General features: G+C 35.4%; 2 protein-coding genes across 2 annotated transcripts; one reads left to right on the top strand and one right to left on the bottom strand.

Moving 5' to 3' along the window:
• Positions 1-751: 751 nt before the first annotated feature.
• LOC133315501 (AP2-like ethylene-responsive transcription factor At1g16060) lies at positions 752-4120 on the top strand. The gene is made up of 8 exons (XM_061517138.1): positions 752-903; positions 1052-1134; positions 1273-1281; positions 1419-1507; positions 1602-1675; positions 2114-2164; positions 2914-2990; positions 3603-4120. The coding sequence occupies exons 1-8, from the start codon at positions 752-754 to the stop codon at positions 4118-4120; spliced, it is 1053 nt and encodes a 350-aa protein (XP_061373122.1).
• Positions 4121-13922: 9802 nt separating this feature from the next.
• Positions 13923-17766, bottom strand: LOC133315527 (tubby-like protein 8). The gene is made up of 9 exons (XM_061517160.1): positions 17315-17766; positions 17124-17238; positions 16088-16264; positions 15930-15985; positions 15751-15847; positions 15121-15210; positions 14945-15037; positions 14110-14177; positions 13923-13998 (listed from the first exon to the last, which is right to left on the bottom strand). Exons 1-9 carry the CDS (start codon positions 17764-17766, stop codon positions 13923-13925), a joined length of 1224 nt encoding a protein of 407 aa, XP_061373144.1.
• Between the last annotated feature and the right edge of the window lie 632 nt (positions 17767-18398).

Genomic DNA, 18398 nt, shown 5'->3' with positions numbered 1-18398 from the left:
GGAGTGAAAAAAACAACAGCAATAAAGCACATGGAGTGCATTACAATTGTAGGGCTAAGGAAAGTAACATGTAGATGGTTACAAAAATGATCAGAAAAGTAGAAATGGTAAAGACAAAAGCATAAAGAAAAACACAAAAGTGTTTAAGACGGCCACACAATAAGAACAATCCTTTCTTGCCGGCTATACTATTTTCCCCCCATCTTTATGGCCTAGACACTCTGCTCAACTCCCAACTGCTTTGATCACATCTTCCATCCCTTTTTATTATCGCTTAAAAAGAAAGAAGAAAAATACAATAACAACATAGAAAAAGAATATATATTAAAATTGTAGTCTTATTAAATTGAGAGAAGGAACTTAGGAATAAAATGACGGTGGCTCAGTTGGTGCTAGAAAACTAAGCAGGTGGAGGCGAGAGTATCTGTTCCATTCTTAACAATATCACATTTAGAAGTTATTTAAAATTTTAATTTCGAAACTCGTTCAAATCGAACTAGTGACTAAGCGATGAACCGATTGCAATATTAAAAAAAAAAAATTGAGAAAATGAGAGAGAGACAAATAGAGAGAGAAAATAAAGAAATAGACCCACTTTTTCACTCTGCGACACTATTTCCATTAATGCCCTTGTTATTGGATGACTTTGTCATATTCATATAACTCTCTCTTCCTTCACTCTCGAACTGTATGTGTAGTTGTGTACCAAGTACAGCGTTCCTTTCCTCTCTTATTACAAACATTCATTTCCATGGCTAAGATGTCGCAGAAAAGCCTCAAGAACAATACTTGTGCTAACACCAACAAAAGTAGCACAACCACGTCGAAGGTGAAGCGTGCACGCAAAAGCATCCCAAGAGACACCCCTTCACAACGAAGCTCAATCTATCGTGGTGTTACCAGGTTTGGTTGATTCAATGCTAGCTATTTTTTCCTTCTTGTTTCTTGAATTCTCCCATTTTTTCTGTCCCATCTTATACATAAATATATTCAGAGACATAAATATTATGCATGAGTACTTAAATATATATATATATATGGTTATATATAGGCATCGATGGACAGGTCGATATGAGGCTCATTTGTGGGATAAGAATTGCTGGAATGAATCGCAGAGCAAGAAAGGAAGACAAGGTTCTTAGATCTTAATTAATTAATTGATATTATTCTCATATTTCCAACTTTGTTGTGTGATTTATTTTAATCCTTCACTATATATGTTGTCTTGGTGGATGAATATTTATGATGGCGATGGAAAACAACTGGCTGCAGTATATTTAGGTATGATTTATTAGTCTAAAATGTATATATATTTTTCATTTGACAATTATTTTTTCTTATTTGGAATGGGGAGTTATGAGAGTACGTTGCGGGATCAGATTTGGAGAATTTAATGACTGGAAATATGGGTTTGTTAGGGGCATATGATGATGAAGATGCCGCAGCACGTGCCTATGACTTGGCAGCATTGAAGTACTGGGGCCAAGACACCATCCTCAATTTCCCTGTAAATCTTCTCCTCCTTAATTTCATTCAATTTATGATCATGATTTCAGACCAACTTTGATCACTTCATCACATATATATGTTGTTGATCCTAGTTATCGAATTATCAAGATGAGCTCAAGGAGATGAAGGATCAATCAAAAGAAGAATATATTGGATCCTTAAGAAGGTTTTTTGTTACTAAATGTTTACATATATCATATGTATTTTTTAGATTATTTGGAAAGCCAATGTTTTTTTTTTTGCTTTATATATATTTGAGTAAACACCATTTTTGGTCCTTAACAAAAAACACGGTCCCCACTTTAGTCCCTTACAAAAATAAATTAGTCAGTTAGTCCCTAACAAATTCAAAGTGGACCCATTTTAGTCCTTTTGAGGGACTAATATGGGTCTTTTTTGAATTTGTGAGGGACCACAATTTTAACTAAATAGATCCACTTTGAATTTGTTAGGGACTAACTGACTAATTTATTTTTGTAAGAGACTAAAATGGGGACCGTATTTTTTGTTAAGAACCAAAAAAAGGTATTTATTCTATATATTTTTGAGCCATACAAGCCATTTCTTATGGTTTTTGAGTCTCACGAATCAATCTTTATTACAGAAAAAGTAGCGGGTTCTCTCGAGGAGTCTCAAAATATAGAGGCGTGGCAAGGTATATAGTTTCACTAAAATCCCATATTAATATCTATCTATTGCCAATTGATATGTTTTGCAAGATTGGACTTTCTTCTGTACGGTAGATCATGACCAAAAAAGTTAATGAACTATATATGTAAGAACTAGAAAGTGAAACGCATATAAATTAAAGGATGTGAAAAGAGGTGGTTAAGAGTTCATAAAAAATAATTAATAGAGATAATAACAGAGTTTGAAAAAGGAGATAGTGCATAAATTGAGATTATTTAATAATTTATAATTTATATTTACTTTTATATAACATCACATTGTTTTTATAAAAATATTTTGAGTAGTTTTTCCTTTAAAATCAATTATTATTATTATTATTTAATTTAAATAATAGGATATGCAGACAAATTAAGTCTTTGTGGGTCATGTTATGCTCAATAAAAAATAAAAGTAAAAGTAGGTTACATATTACATGTGTGTGATTAAGAACCCAATAGTCTGCAAAGCATTATTTTTAGGATATATGTCTTTAGTCAATTAGTAGGTTCTTTCATCTATCTGGCCTCCTTCATGTCCACAAGTTCGGTTGTTAATAATAATGAACATTAATGGAGGTTACTCATATATAGAGTGTATTCAATGGATGATCACAAATGGGCGATTTTAGCACTTCCCATATTCAAATCCTATTTCCGAATTTTTCTCTCTTTGGCAGTAAATAACTTTAAGACGTTGACTCTCAAATACTGATATTTTCTTGTTTTAAATGTATAGACACCACCACAATGGAAGATGGGAAGCTCGAATTGGCAGAGTCTTCGGCAACAAATATCTATACCTTGGAACTTATGGTAATTTCATTGATGTTGATCTAATTATGCCATAATGAATAGTAGCTAAATTAATTGTCCTCCTAATAATGTATTAGTAATTCTTATTTATATTCCAATAAAAAATACAGAGTAATGCAAGTAATTAAAAGTGCCCAAAAATCTTCAACATAATTAAACTATATTCAACTTAAAGAAATATATTGCATTTTAATATATGCTTCGTATATAAATCGGATCAAAAGTATCCACTGGCGATGCCTATTAATTTGAAGTATATAAGTGGGTGAAATGGCACTCTATAAGTTTTACTTATAATAGAAAAAGACATATGTTTCGTTGAAAGAAGAAATATATTAATTACTATCTATCAATCCCAAGTTACCAACCTTCTTTTTGAATATGGTCCCGCATAGTCAAATCAACAAGACAATTAAAATTGTTGAAAATATATATGCAATCAAATCTAGTTCGGTGGGATGTAGATCACCAAACCTCAACTGCTTATTAAATTTTATTTAAAATATGGTCTCATTCTTCAAGAGTCCAATTTTTATCCAAGAAAAAACAAAAACAAAATATCCTCCACCAAAAATTTCATACACATTAAATTGCCTCATCATTTATGTGCAGCTACACAAGAAGAAGCAGCAGTGGCATATGATATGGCAGCCATAGAATACCGTGGACTTAATGCGGTTACAAACTTTGACCTTAGTCGTTATATCAAATGGCTACGTCCTAAGACCCGAGACCAAGAAAACAATGAAAACCATAGCGACACTCAACAATGTCCAAACACAAATCCTGAACTTGAACTAGGGTTTGTTTCCCACGAACTCAGCACTACCACTGGTGAGACCACAAATGAAGCTACAAAACAATCTAGTAATGGGACAGGAACATCTTCTTCTGCATTGGGGCTTCTTTTGCAGTCATCAAAATTCAAAGAAATGCTAGAAAGGACTTCAGCTTCAGATTACCCTCCACCGCCTTCAGAGTCAAACCCTCCTCGTCGTACATTCCCAGAAGATATTCAAACATTTTTTGAAAGTCAAGATTCTGGAAGCTACGCTGACAATGATGACATTATATTTGGCGAGTTGACCTCAATTGCTGCTCCAATTTTTCATTGTGAGCTTAATGCTTAGAATAAGGATTTCAAGTTGGCTTACATTGTCCCTCAAATGCGTTCGTTGGTTTCTCTAAACTATGACCAACCGAAATTTATGAGACGAGGAAAGTAAGAAAAGGGGGGCAAAAAGTTGCTTTCCTCTTCATTCTATATAAACTTACGGGATAAAAACAAAAGACAAAAGATTTGATATTTTTTATTGGTTTATTCTTGCATCAATTCTTATATCATAACTGATATAAAACGAGATGGTATGTAAGGGCCTGATTTCAACAATTTAATTTAAATATGTTTATCTCCATATTAATCTTCTCCGCGGATTCATGTCATTGTCTACTATCCATTTTTCTTTTGATGCTAAAACTAAACTAACGTGCATATAGGGGAGAGGAGAACCAAATCCACAATACAAATTAAGCCTAGGTAGAAGAAACTCGTCATACTACATACTACTTTCGGTATACTTAATATTCGATGTAGAAGAGAAACTCGTCATACTACACACTACAAAATACCGTTCGCATGATACAGCGGTGAGGGGTAACTTCAATGTTCTATATATTATCGCGATCTGTGTATGTTTAATGAAGTTTGCATTTATCATTTAACATGACACAAGAAAGTTTTCTACACACAATATTTTGTGGGCCTACACTTTTTGAAGCAAAAAAAAAAAATTACAGCACGCAAAACGAATCTCTATAACATTACACAATTACTTTTCTTACAATATAACTCTTATAAAACTGTTTAATGAGAATATATGTTTTGATGTTGAATGAGACAATTTGTCTTATATAACACACATAAAAATGAATGAAACTCACTTGATTTTTTTTTCTCCTTTAATGGATCTCGTTCACTTTTTGTGTGTTGAATGAAACAATTTATCTCATACAACACAAGAAATTATATCTCCATGTTTAATATAGCTTAATAACGTATATTCCTTTTTTCTTTTTTTGTACTCTTGACCCCATTATTCTTTAATTGAGCATTTGGTTGTTTAGTCTGTTTAATTAGGACTTAGTGTGAGATAAATCTCATTTAGAACATGGGAATGAATATTCCCCTTTCGCATTTAATATGAATAGGTCATGTTAAATTATTATGGTCCTTATACAAATCAACAGTTACTATTTCCTTATTCTCTGTCCTAACACTTTTTCTCTTTAATTTGTTTAAAGATAACTGAAATTATGTCCCATGAGATAATTTGACATAAGATGATCAATTCCCATCAAGCATTTAACTCAAGCTTAATTAGTAGCTATCATTTGAACCACAACACGTTGGTTTAATCAAATTAATCTATATCTACGGATAATTAATATTGTAAAGAAAAACATAAGAAAAGCAAGTCAAACGGTGACCTAGTAATAATCAAAGAGTCGTTAGTACTTAAGATTGAGTTACAAATATTTATTTTATGGGATTTAGTTTTCTCAAGTAACAGAATGCAATTGGATTTTCCTGCATAAACATATTTTTGCGGGTCCCACCATTTTGTAAAAAAAAATAATTAAAAAGAATAGGCTCGCAAATCGATGGCTCTGCAGGAATGGATTATCCTATTATGCAACATAACAGTTATATTACCCTTATTTTATACATAACTAGTAAAGTCTTAATAAATGGATGGTGTAACGCCCCGTTGTATATCTAATTCATTAATAATGCGTATGATATTAACTGCAGTTACAATCACATTAGTACAATTAATAAAAACACAAATAAACTTTTCTTTTAAAAATTGTTCATTTCCTTTTAAAACAATATTATATTTAAAATAACCAAAGTTGTAATTGCAACCCAGTAATGTTGCGGAATAACAAAAACATGCTTAAACATATCATATTAGTCCTAAGGGATACTACTATGAGGTTCCTAAAGGTCTCACACTCTAAATTCTAATTTTTTTAGAAAATGGGCTACTCGCTGTCCTGCTCGCTCTAGCGAGCAGCTTAGCGAGTGTTTCGCGTGTGCTCGCTGACTTACTCAATAAATTTCCTCGCTGCCCAACTCGCTCTAGTGAGAAGTGCATCGAGCAATTGGGCACTTAGTTACTGTGTAGAGGCAGTAGCTAACCTTCAGCTCCCTTACCTCTCACTTGCTCAAGCGAGGTCAAGAGCGAGAATTGCTCTGCTTTGCTGAAACCCCTCATTGGTCAGCTCGCTCAAGCGAGCATGCCAGCGAGGGTTCCCTTGCATCAAGGTTGGCCACTATCAACCAAATAATTAGCTCGTTGGACCTCTCACTCAAGCGAGGTCTCCAACAAGCAACCCAAACATCTCACAAGGTCCATTTGTTTCTTTAACAAACCAAGGGGACTTTTCACCAGTCTTTGGTACCTAATTGAAGCATGAAATGACAACATCTAGCCCAACAAACTAAGGTGCACTTACATCCCAACAATCCTCAACAACTTGATGCTTCTTATCTTTACTTGAATTCCATGTGATGTGACTTTAACTTAATTTACATTTCCATTGACAACATTGCATAATTCATTATCAATTATCAATATGCAAAAGTAAAGTACATAGGCATTAGACTTTAAAACATGCAAAATAGGCATCCATGCCCTTTCCTCATAAATGCATAAAGTCCAAGATTACAAAATGTTCAAATGTCTCAAATACATCAGATAACTCAAATATACAAAATGGAACTTAGCTAAACAAAATAGCTATGATCACAATCCTAGACTCCTTCCAACAACATAAGATACCAAAGGAAAATGATCATAGGCTAAGTCCACCAAAATACATCATAATATATGAATGAGCTACAAAATGTAATTCATATACATGTACGATAGGATGCTCCAAAAAAAAATACACACACACACACATTATAACTATTATAACTATGTACTCCAAGAAGTACACCAGAGTACACTACACCTAAAGATTGTTTGTAAAGTGACTGCACCTAAAGATTGGTGTTGTTCACTGTGTACTCCAAGAATCACAAAGTTATAATAAATATTATAACTATGTACTCTCGGAAGTACACCAGAGTACATTGTTCTTCTCAGGTGTACTTCTGGGAGTACATAGTTGACCGCACCAATCCTCAGGTGCAGTCACTGTACATCCACTAAACCCATATATATATATATATATATGTATATATATATATGTATATATATATATACATATATATATATATATATATATATATACTCCATGCAATCTACTGTGGCCTCTTGTCAATAGGTGCTCCAGCACCGTCAATACCTGAAAAAGGGCCCCCGAAACATGGGGTGAAATGGATATCTCGGTAAACTAGGAGTCATTGGAGAATCTCTTCACCCCAAAGCTTACTTCAGGCAACAAGCAATAAATAACATAATCATGAATGTATGCATGTCAAGTGTACAAATAGCTGTCTAATATTCCTGCTAGTTCCTACTGTCTTCAGAATACAAACGAAAGTGTCCTAGCAATCCCTTGTGATAAACATACCTTAAATAGGATGCTCTAGACAAATAATCCTAGGCCAGATAACAATGTATGGTTTACGTAATCGTGCAATATATAACAGGAATTACACATCCGTGCAATCTACCCATGTAAGAATCCCTTTTACACCACACCACAAACATCACACATCATGCATTATATTTCATTCATTGGAACAACAAGGGAGTTAGGTTTTGGAGCTCACCAAATGCTCATTAATGGTGTTTCTATCGGGTAATTGGAGGAAGAAATGAGTTGGTGAGGAGAGAGAGTGGTATAGGTGAGAGTTTTCAAGTCCCCGCGTTGCTCAATGGGCAACTCGCTCCTGCGAGCTGTCCAACGAAGAAGGGATGATAGGCCCATGTTGTGTAAAAAGCCCATTTTCCTTCACACTCACTTAAGGCACTAGTTTCATTCATAATTACAACTCATTGATTGAACTAAGTTTTCCCACTTATTTTATTTATAATGTGATTAATCAATTAATAGTTAATCTAACATTTATATTAAGCCTCTCACTTAATTAATCTGATTAAGCATGATTAAATCTCCCATCACAAATCCACTCTACATTGATTGAACTAAGTATTTTCACTTATTTTATCTACAATGTGTATGATTAATATTTAATCCAATCCTTTTTATTAACCCTCTCACTTAATTAATCTGAATTATATAAGATTAAATAGTTAATATTATACCATTAGATGTATTATAAATCAGAGTTACTATAGATGGTGATTAAAAATAAAATCAAAAGACCATCTAATTGTGACATAATTTTTTTAAATTAAGTATTGCGTTTGTGCGTAATCATAAAGTTATTTCTGTACTGGAATTATTATAATCATTTTTTTTACGGGAAATAATTTTTTTATGTTGTAAAAAAAGAATTATCTCATGTAGTAGAAACAAAATTATAAGTGAGACACACGGATAAGAGGAGAAAAAGAGAAAAAAAAGAGATGGTATCTATCCTTCTTTTATATGTGTAGAAAAATTTTTCCTCTCATATAAATTGAGATAAATATGACCATTTTTAAGAAAATTAATTCCATGGACCTCTCTCTCTCCTTTCTCCTCCCCTTTATCTCTATGGGGATGCATGGCTCCCTTCCGGACCACTACATATTTGCTTCCTTTTTTATATACATAAAATGGAATTTCAAGCTGGTAATATGGACCGTAGGGACAAGTCTCGACTTAACTGTCAGAGGTGTTATCCCAAATGTTTAAGTGCGACATGTGTCTTAATTTACAGCTTACTACAAGTACAATTCATATTCCAAAAGGTAAAGAAGATCCATTTAAGATTGAGATTAGTGTTTCGAGATAATTTTACTCTCAAACACAGGCTTTTTGACCACTGTAGTCCTTATTTAATAATTAATTATCAAATTGACCTTGATTATAAACTATATTGAAAATTTAACCTATCCAAAAAACATAACATCAATCTGCCCCTGTTTAACCGTTGACCATCAAGCCTACCCGGGTATCACTCTCCCTGTAAGAACCCGTACCATTAATTAAGGAAATTAATTAATTAGATATGAGAATTAGGTAATAATTCCATAATTGACTCTAATAATTATTATGAGGCTTAATTAATTATAGAAAGTGGTTAATAATGCTGAAAGTCATTTTTCAGACGAAAAACGCAGATACCAGTTCTGCTAGTCGGTATAAATGCGTACAGAAAAAGTATCCCAGAAAATTATAATAAGTGCATGATAATTCCTAGAATAATATATAGGACTTGTAAAACGAGTTTCAAGTTAGAATAATGAGAACTGGTGCCAGAAACTGATACTGGCTATGAAAAGCGCGTACAGGAAAGGTGCTGCGAAAAATATAATAAAAATATGATAATTCTTGTAAAATTGAGTAGGTTAATAATCCTTAGTTTGGGATTAAAATGCTAAGCCTAGCAATTAACGATAATACTGTGTGTTAATGACTTAAACCGCTATATATACATTAGTTGGCCCAAAACCCTTGGCCATAATATTGATCCTACGTGAGTCTTGGGGATGGTCAGCTGCTGGTCACTGTTCCATTGGTCTTCTCCTCCATTTCTTGAGCCAAGTTGCCACCTTTGTTCCATCTCTTCATCTCTAAACATCATTACCTTGGTTGGGTTGGTCTTGTGAGGTTGTGAGTGACTCTCTTGCTGAGTTATAACCTCTAGTTGAGGGTGAGTAGGTGCTGACTTAGAGAGTTGGTTTGTGGGATCTTGGAGTTGGTATTTTGAGCTTCAAAGTGCCACCTTTGTGAAGAAAATAGTCTTCTTGTTGTGCATTTCGTGGCCCTTTGGTTGCTGCACAGTGGAGTGGTGTAGGAAGCTCCATTTCCCTGCCATTCTCTGTTTTGAGAAGCTTGATAAACATACTCAACCTTTGATCATGAGTTATTGGTTAAAAATGGAACCTTGATGCATGTAATGAGCTAAAGATGATAACCTAACGTTGGGTAATGTTTAAAACACTTAGAAATGCATGTTTAAGCTTCTGTAATCAGTAAAAGTTGAACCTTTGATTTGGATTTTCGCGAAATGCAGAATCTGGGTTCTGTCGCGAAATATCCGGATATTTTGTTGTGAATATCCGGATATTGATATCCGGAGAATATGGATATCCGGATATTGGAAGAGAGATATCCTGATATCCCCCCGACGAATATTCGAATATTCTGGGATTTCGAAGAACAGTAATTGCACTATTCATACAGTAAGCTATTGGGGGTTTGTGGACCCTAGATTGATGAAGTTGAACTTCCGTTTTAATTATCTAAGTCAGAACCTAAGTGTTTTAGGGCTCGTGACTTTGTGAGAAGCCTAAAGACGTAAACCGTTAAAGGAAAACGTAGTCTTTATGTTTATGCGTATGAGCTGTGTTTATTGATATAATTATTGGTCCAAACAGATTGTGATTGCACTGTTTGTGGACGTTGAGCTATGTGGACTCTTGGCATTGAATTGTGAGCTTGCAAGGTAAGCTTTCGTGTCCTCGGTTTAGCCATGTTGTGGTTCCACCATGTCCCATGGGGGTATGGTTATATGCATGCTGTGTTACATGCTTTTGATGTTTTGGAAATGCTATTGAGCTGTTATATGCTAGTGCCTTTATGATATGCATGTGGTGTTCCACCTATACAATAAGCCTGAATATGTAGTACATACAATATGGTGAGGCTGTGGGTGAGGTGCAAGCGGTGTTCCTTGTACTATCTGTAGGTAATAGACGTATTCCTGCATTTCTCTGGCCAGTAGAATAGTTAAACACACATGGTATGAATATCTGTTGCACTGCATTGAGTTTTGGAACTTATATTGAATTACTTCTTTTGGAACTTATATTGCACATGTAAGTGAGCTTGGGGTAGAAGATCCTTGAGGACCCCTTATCTTACTGAGATTTCTGGTTTAGAGATCTCACCCCACGTTTGGGGAATACTTATTTCAGGTTCAAGTAATGCGGGGGTTGAGACCTCTAGTGGCTGGAGGCCAGAGCTTAGCTGATAGATGTTACATGTTTATGCTGCTTATGCTGATATGCTGTTATGATTGGATGTTGGATCTTATTTACTGTCTTATGCTTTTAGCTTCAGTTTATGGATTTCTCTGTTGAGACTCTGTTGGTTATGTTGTTGATTTGGTGAGCATGGGGATTGTCTATGCCACATAGACTTGATTATGTCTTGTTTAATGTTGGAGTTGTATTAATGTATCAGGATTATTGTCCGGACTACGTGTAGTGAATATGTGACATAGATACTCACTTTATATATATTTTATGAGGTATTTCAGTTAGATGTCTTGTTGCAATTTACATACAGGCGATATTTTATGAAATTGATTAAGTAATCAACTTGGCTAAGTATAATGACGTCATAATTGAAAAGAAAAAGATATTCCGCATTTTAATTAAGCGCAGCTTAATACGATGATATGTTAACAAATCGGGTATACACGGGATGTTACACTCCCTACCCGGGTATTTTTTGAAAATTTTACCCTACCTGGGTAGGGAGGGGAATACCCAGGTATATTTCATAAATCGAGAAAAATGCTTGAATTATTTACTTGGGTATGGAGGGGGCTACCCGGGTAAATTTCGCGGGTAGGGTTTTTAAATAACCCAGCAGCCCCCATTTGGAAAACCCACAAAGGGGGTACCCGGGTAGAGCTGCTGGAGTTGTGCAATAACGTGATTCCCACACCAAATCTTGCTGAAATTCTTCTTTATTGTGATCATTACTTCGCGCACGTTACATTGCTGCCTTCTACCGATTGAAATCCATTGAAGGTTCATTTTTTTTCCTTTTTATCAATTGGGTTCTGATTATATGTTTGTCACTTGGTATCCAAAAGTTATTGCGTTTTTGTAGTTTGCATGGTTAAACATTCGATTATGACCGATTAATTTTTAAAATTACTAACTGTATCCCTAACCCTAACAGTTATGCTTCTGATTTTTCAATTTCATAGTGTGACGCAATGGCTTCTAGATGCGTTTCAAAGATGCCGATGGGGGATACCGAGAGGAGGACAAAGCGTTGACACGATGGGTCGTCATCCTCTCAGCCCTAGGCTGCTATGCATCAGGCTCTTCTTGACCAGTACAGTGTGCAATGGTTGTATGCACCGGTAAAGATGAAGACTGACATCATCAACTTCAATTTATATCTCAATCAATTTTAATACTTTTCATCCAACAAACGCATTTGTTACGAACTCCACATCTTCATCATCATTGATATTGTTACCAATGTAGAATATTGTATCCATATCCACTACAGTCTCTAACCTGGCTATCATGCGGTGGATGGATTGGATGCCTTCTAACCCCATTTTTTGGAGAATTCTCTCCTTCAGTTCATTGCATGTAGTGCCCACTTTGATTTTCATCATTTTTGTTTTTCCTTCAAATCGGACACCGTTCGGACCTTCAAAATGCCTCCCATTGTAGTAAATAACTATAGGAACCATGTTTGGACTTGAACTCATCTTTCACACGAAAAATGGGTCTAGGTTTTGGGTTTGGATCGTAGTTCGGATTTTTGAGCACAAAATGGGAATGTGGAGGTGTAATGCCAATGTCCTACCAAGATTAAGCTTTTTGAGATGATGAGATGAAATATATGTGATGATTCAGAATAGAGATGTCAAGGGAGAGAGATTTGGGGGGAAAAAACCTGTAACTCGCAACAATGGCCGAAACCCATTGATATTGGGGTTTCTAGCAGAAATTTACCCGGGTAGCCCCCTCCCTACCCGGGTAAATAATTCAAGCATTTTCCCATATTTATGAAATATACTTAGGTATCCTCCTCCCTACTCGAGTAGGATAAATTTTTAAAAAATACCCAGTTAGGAAGGGTGATACCCGAGTAGGCTTGATGGTCAACGGTCAAACAAGGGTAGATTGGTGTTATATTTTTTGAAAAAGTTAAATTTTCGAAATAGTTTATAATCAAGGTCAATTTGATAATTAATTATTAAATAAGGACTACAATGATCAAAAAGCCCTCAAACACATGTATAAAAATATATATATATATATATATATATATATATATATATATATATATATATATATTTTATAGACCCACATAGATTGTATATATTTTACGTGTATATAAAAAATAAAATTACCTCCTAAAAATATTATTCCCTTTAACATTTAACCACACTGAAAACTAAATTTCAAACTAGTTTACGAATTGATCAGATCAATCCAAGGATCAAATTACACACATTTCTTATATATAAAAAAACGTGTAATTGAGTACGAATATAGAGATAAATCTATCTTCTTCAGAATAAATTACATATTTTTCTCTAACATACCTAAAATAAAAAATTAAGCGCAATAACAATTTCCCATTACAAATGCGCCCCTTCGCTCACCCTCATCCACCCACCGAAGGCACAATTTTGCATGGAGTTAAAGGATAGGGGTTGAAAGTGAGGTGCTACCTAACCAACTAATTTCGTTGACTCAGTGTTAAATGTTAAATCTAGCAGGTAATAGTGTCCAGATCAATGCACTCAAGAAGGTCTTCATTTTCTTTGGGTAACTTCATTTCATTTTCACCGAACGTTTAGTTTAATGAGAACCAAAGGTACCACATATGACTCCCAAAAAGGAAAGTGGCCACGTTACCTAAAGAGGGTGGGGGACATTGCATTGAAGAACACAGTAGATTAGATAAATTATGCTTCAAAAACAGAATGTGGAAACAGAAATTTCCAATGGTCATTTCTGGATTGCGGGCTGGGTGAAACCAGAGAAGCCCCATCTTTCAGTTCGGAGGTTGAACCGAGAGTGTGGTAACAGAAATTTCCCATTACACTGTGCAACAAAGCTTGGAATCAATGGAAGCCAAACATATGCAAAACGCCTGGTAACCTGTCAGAGGATATCTGCAGGAAAATGTACTTGTTGTCAAACCCACTTCCAATATTTCTAAAATTCATATTGGTACATATAACAAAAGATTATTTGCTCAATAAAGCTATTGTTTTAGTGGATACCTGTAGTCCATAACGAAATTTGATTTTCCCACCCTCCCTAACTGCAGGATCGTCTGCCTCCCATTCTCCTAATCACAGCACAACATAACTAATGGTTTGAGAACAACTCATATGGCAATCCCGTAATCTTTACTTAAACTGAACAAACATGTTTACTGTTTGTACCAAGTTAAACACCGAAATATGCTGGACTAAAACTGAATGACATGCATATGCAGTTCAAACCAAGGTTTAAAAAAAGTGTCCTAAAGAAACTAGGGATACACCATCCCAAAAGCTAGCTCAAAGAGTGGGAGTATCTCAACACGCCCCCTCACACGAGAGCCCATTGGGCTTGAAGAGTGGACAATGCAACAGGCTCAGCCTACCTGTGCTAAGAAACACCACGAGAGAAAGTGGGAGGCGGCGAGACTCTGATACCATGTAAAGAAACTAGGGATATACCACCCCAAAAGCTAGCTCAAAGGGTGAGAGTGCCCAAGGTCTTATAAACTCCACATTAGTTGCACATACAACCAATGAGAGACTATATATCTCAACAAGTGTGAAATTTGTGTATGCAATTTAAAATCATTCATGTGGAATTGTTGGTTCATAATATGATATTAAAGCCTCTATAATCATGTAATTCAGTTCTTGTCGCCCTATCATTCTAATAAAAAATTGAATTGAGATCAAAGTAAATGGGCAAGTGCATTGTTCATGCCTTAATTTTACATGAAATGGCATGCTAGATATATAATATAAAAACATTCATATGTCTCTCTGCTTCAACAGCTTACACTTCTGATATTCACCACCAACAGAAATAACATAATATTTACTTTCATCATACCTCCAAAGTCAGCTGGAAATTTTTTACCGATCTTTGGATTCTAAGTCCTGCCCTTCCTTTATCTCTAAAGTCAAGCTCAAATTGCTTTGAATTCTGAAGAAAGCCAATAGAAATTAATCAAGTCCAGATTGCCTGACTGCTGAAGACAAATAAACATTGCATTCTAGGCTCCTTACCTTGTTGTACAGTGGAACCCTTGAGAATAGTTGATGGGTTTTGTCCAATTTTTGCTCCCAATCCATTGGTAGTCCTTTAATATGTTGTACCTGTAACTGAAGAAATATTATTGAATTAGAAAATGGAACTCCTAATTTAATTGTAAATAATGTGATTATGCAGACATAGTTGATGTGATCATATTCTTGAAAATAAATCCAAGACATCTGTGTCTGTGATGATAGTATGGACGTAACCTGTTAAGAATCTTGAGGTCACCACCCCAAAAGCTAGCTCAAAGGGAAGGGTGGGAGTGCACAAAGCCTTATAAACCTCACATTAGTTGCCCATACAACCAATGTGGGACTATATTTCTCAACACGCCCCCTCACACGAGAGCCCACTAAGCTTGAAGGGTGGACAACATACAAGCCCACCTACATGTGGAAATTCCACTACAAAGAAAGTGGGAGGCAGTGAGATTTCGAATGCTCTATACCATGTTAAGAACCTTGAGGTCACTGCCTCAAAAGCTAGCTCAAAGGGTGGGAGTGCCCAAAGCCTTATAAACCTCACATTAGTTACTCATACAACTAATGTGGGACTGTATTTCTCAACATAACCCATTATAGAAAACATTTTTAGTTAACCTGGGTCGTGTTCTTCAGTGACATAGATTGATGCTTGGGTATATAAGCCCTCATGCTTCTGTGACTTCCTGTGCATGTTGCTATTGTAGGTATATACCTGCAACGACAACCAGATTCTGTAATTAGCAGAGGACACTGACACCTTGTAGGGAATGAGAAAGATGAAGATATTGGCTTACGTCACAACAGCAAGAGGTGGTTTTGGTTGTTTACTATGGGATTTACGACGATATCCCTGATAATCAAACATATCAGCGGTGAAATTAATATTACAAAATTTGTTCATTAATCACACACATTAGTGCATTGTTCACGGATAGATAACAAAAAACGGAACCTGATCCCAAATGTGGTATTTTGAGCCCATAAGGTTAGCTGTTACGGTCCCAAGAAAACTATCATCTGAATTGGAAAGTAGTCCTTTCACATTCTGAGCTACGGTGAACTGAGACCTCCCATTCCGCCGCCTGTGGTGGGCCACAGCTAGTTTCCTATTCTGCCGTCCCTGACCTTCCTATAATATAAGAAACCCTCAAAGTCAGGGTTTGTAAAATATGCACAAGATGCTAAATAAAATAATGACATATTGCATATGGAAATTGTAAAGAACCATTTATATATATAGGAAGGTGGGAGATAATAAGTGAGGCTATATTAATGATTTTATATATCTCTAATATACCCCTTCATACGAGAGCTCGTTGAGTTTGAAAGATGGATAATGCATAGGCCCACCTATGTGTTAAGAAACTCCACACGACTTAATTAATTATTAATTAAATGGGGGATGGTGAAGATCGAACATGGTGAAGATCAAACCCGTGACATCAAGACTTTGATATAAAGTAAAAACCAATTCAACTTAAAATTTTTGCTAGGTGAAGCTATATTAATGATTTAATATTTCTTTAACAGAAATAAAGTCACAAGCAGCAATTAAAGAATGTGACCAGCACATGTAATGATCATAATAGTATAACTATTATGTGAATACACCCCATCCACAATGGTAGATGTGGAGACCTATTTCCTGCTGAATCAGGATACTCTAAAGTGCAAAGTTGATCCTCTAAAGTGAAGCAGAGCACATGCTACAATCTACAGTTTGGTCCTAGTAGCGGATTATTGTGATTCAGAAATTAAATTTTAGCTTCTTGTTACAGGATGGAAGGATGCCAAGACATGCATGCTACCATAACAATGGCCTATCCAATACATAAAAGTAGTCAAACTGAACACTTTTTTGCCCGTAATTAACAGCTGATAAGTTTATAACTTGATGATGGTTATCAGTAGTCCACTTCTAATGGCGAAGATATATGATTTGAGAGTCCATAAAGTATTCTTAACATGACAAATAACAGAAATCTCACATAGGTATAAAGAGAAAACAAAGCACCCCCAGATAGTCCTTGTGGTGTGGCTTCCTTCACAATAACACAGGTACACCTTCCAATATCTATAGGCAAGGGTCTACAGATCAAAGACCTGAACATACATTGAGATTAATAAGATCAAATTTAAACTGGAAATGAAAATTGTAGAAAAAAAAAAAGTTACTGACTTATTGGGCAATGTGGACCAGGAGGAAGCTGGAGCAGCCTCCGAGTCAGAGTAATCCCAAACATTCAAAGAGCTGGAATTGTGGGATTCAAGAGGATCCCATAACTTGGACCCAAAACCCCTATCTGGCTCGTTCATTTGCATGCAGAAGTGGAGAGAAGAGGGCTTCAAAATCCTGTCTGCGGACAAAGACTTGGACTTTGAGAAGGGCTTGTGCAGGGGAGATGACCCATTTGCATTTTCCTTCTTGTCATGGATTTCTTTGGTTAGAACATTTTCCTTGTTGTCATTGGAAGAGAACCCATTGGCATTTTCCTTGTCGTCGTCACCTTTGGAGGCTATGCGGCCATAGTAGCTGCTACAGCTACGGCTGTGCCTCAACTCGTTGAGGGGATTGTAATAGAGAGTATTGTATGGCTGGCATGAAGTTGAGGATTTTTGGGAACCATTCATCTTGATGGAATGGTTGTTGTTTTGAACAGGATTTGACATTACTACTTGGTGGTGCTATTTGAACTTGAACTTGGATGATTTAAGAAGTAAGTTTGGTGTAGTAGCAACTAGCAACGACATGTGGGGTCCCTTTGATCATGGCACTCACTTAACGTGCGGCTGATTGGAACATAGGAATAGGATGTTTGAATTTGAAAAGGCTTTGGGAAATGTACTAATTTTGATTTGAATTGTGCTTGGTACGGCTAACGGTAACTATTCATTATTTCAACATCTTCCAAGAGGAAGGAAAATTTTCAAACTAATTGGTTTGGAAATCACAATATAGTATAAAGTTATGAATTCATGTAATTTTTTTTAATATGATTTTAACATAAATTTAAAGATAAATGTAATAAAATTTTATCATTCTTCTTCTCATTTATAGTACTTTTATGGGTTTAAGGTTGGGTTCGTTTGCTCTACCGTTAATGCAGATAAGTTATTTGCATTGAGCCCAAAACGATGTCGTTTTGGGGCAAAAATCAAGGTATTTTTGTAATCTTAATTTATTTCAGGATTATAATAATCTTTATAATTATAATTTTTTAATATTTCAGCACTAAAACGATGTTGTTTTGGGAATAAATGCA

The sequence above is a fragment of the Gastrolobium bilobum genome, unplaced genomic scaffold, assembly GCF_033153095.1.
Source record: "Gastrolobium bilobum isolate Gb01-03AN ecotype WA unplaced genomic scaffold, APGP_CSIRO_Gbil_v1 utg2933, whole genome shotgun sequence".
In the NCBI taxonomy this organism is placed as follows: Eukaryota; Viridiplantae; Streptophyta; class Magnoliopsida; order Fabales; family Fabaceae; genus Gastrolobium; species Gastrolobium bilobum.
Note: the sequence above shows the minus strand (reverse complement) of the source record. Positions and strands in the feature narration are given on the sequence as shown.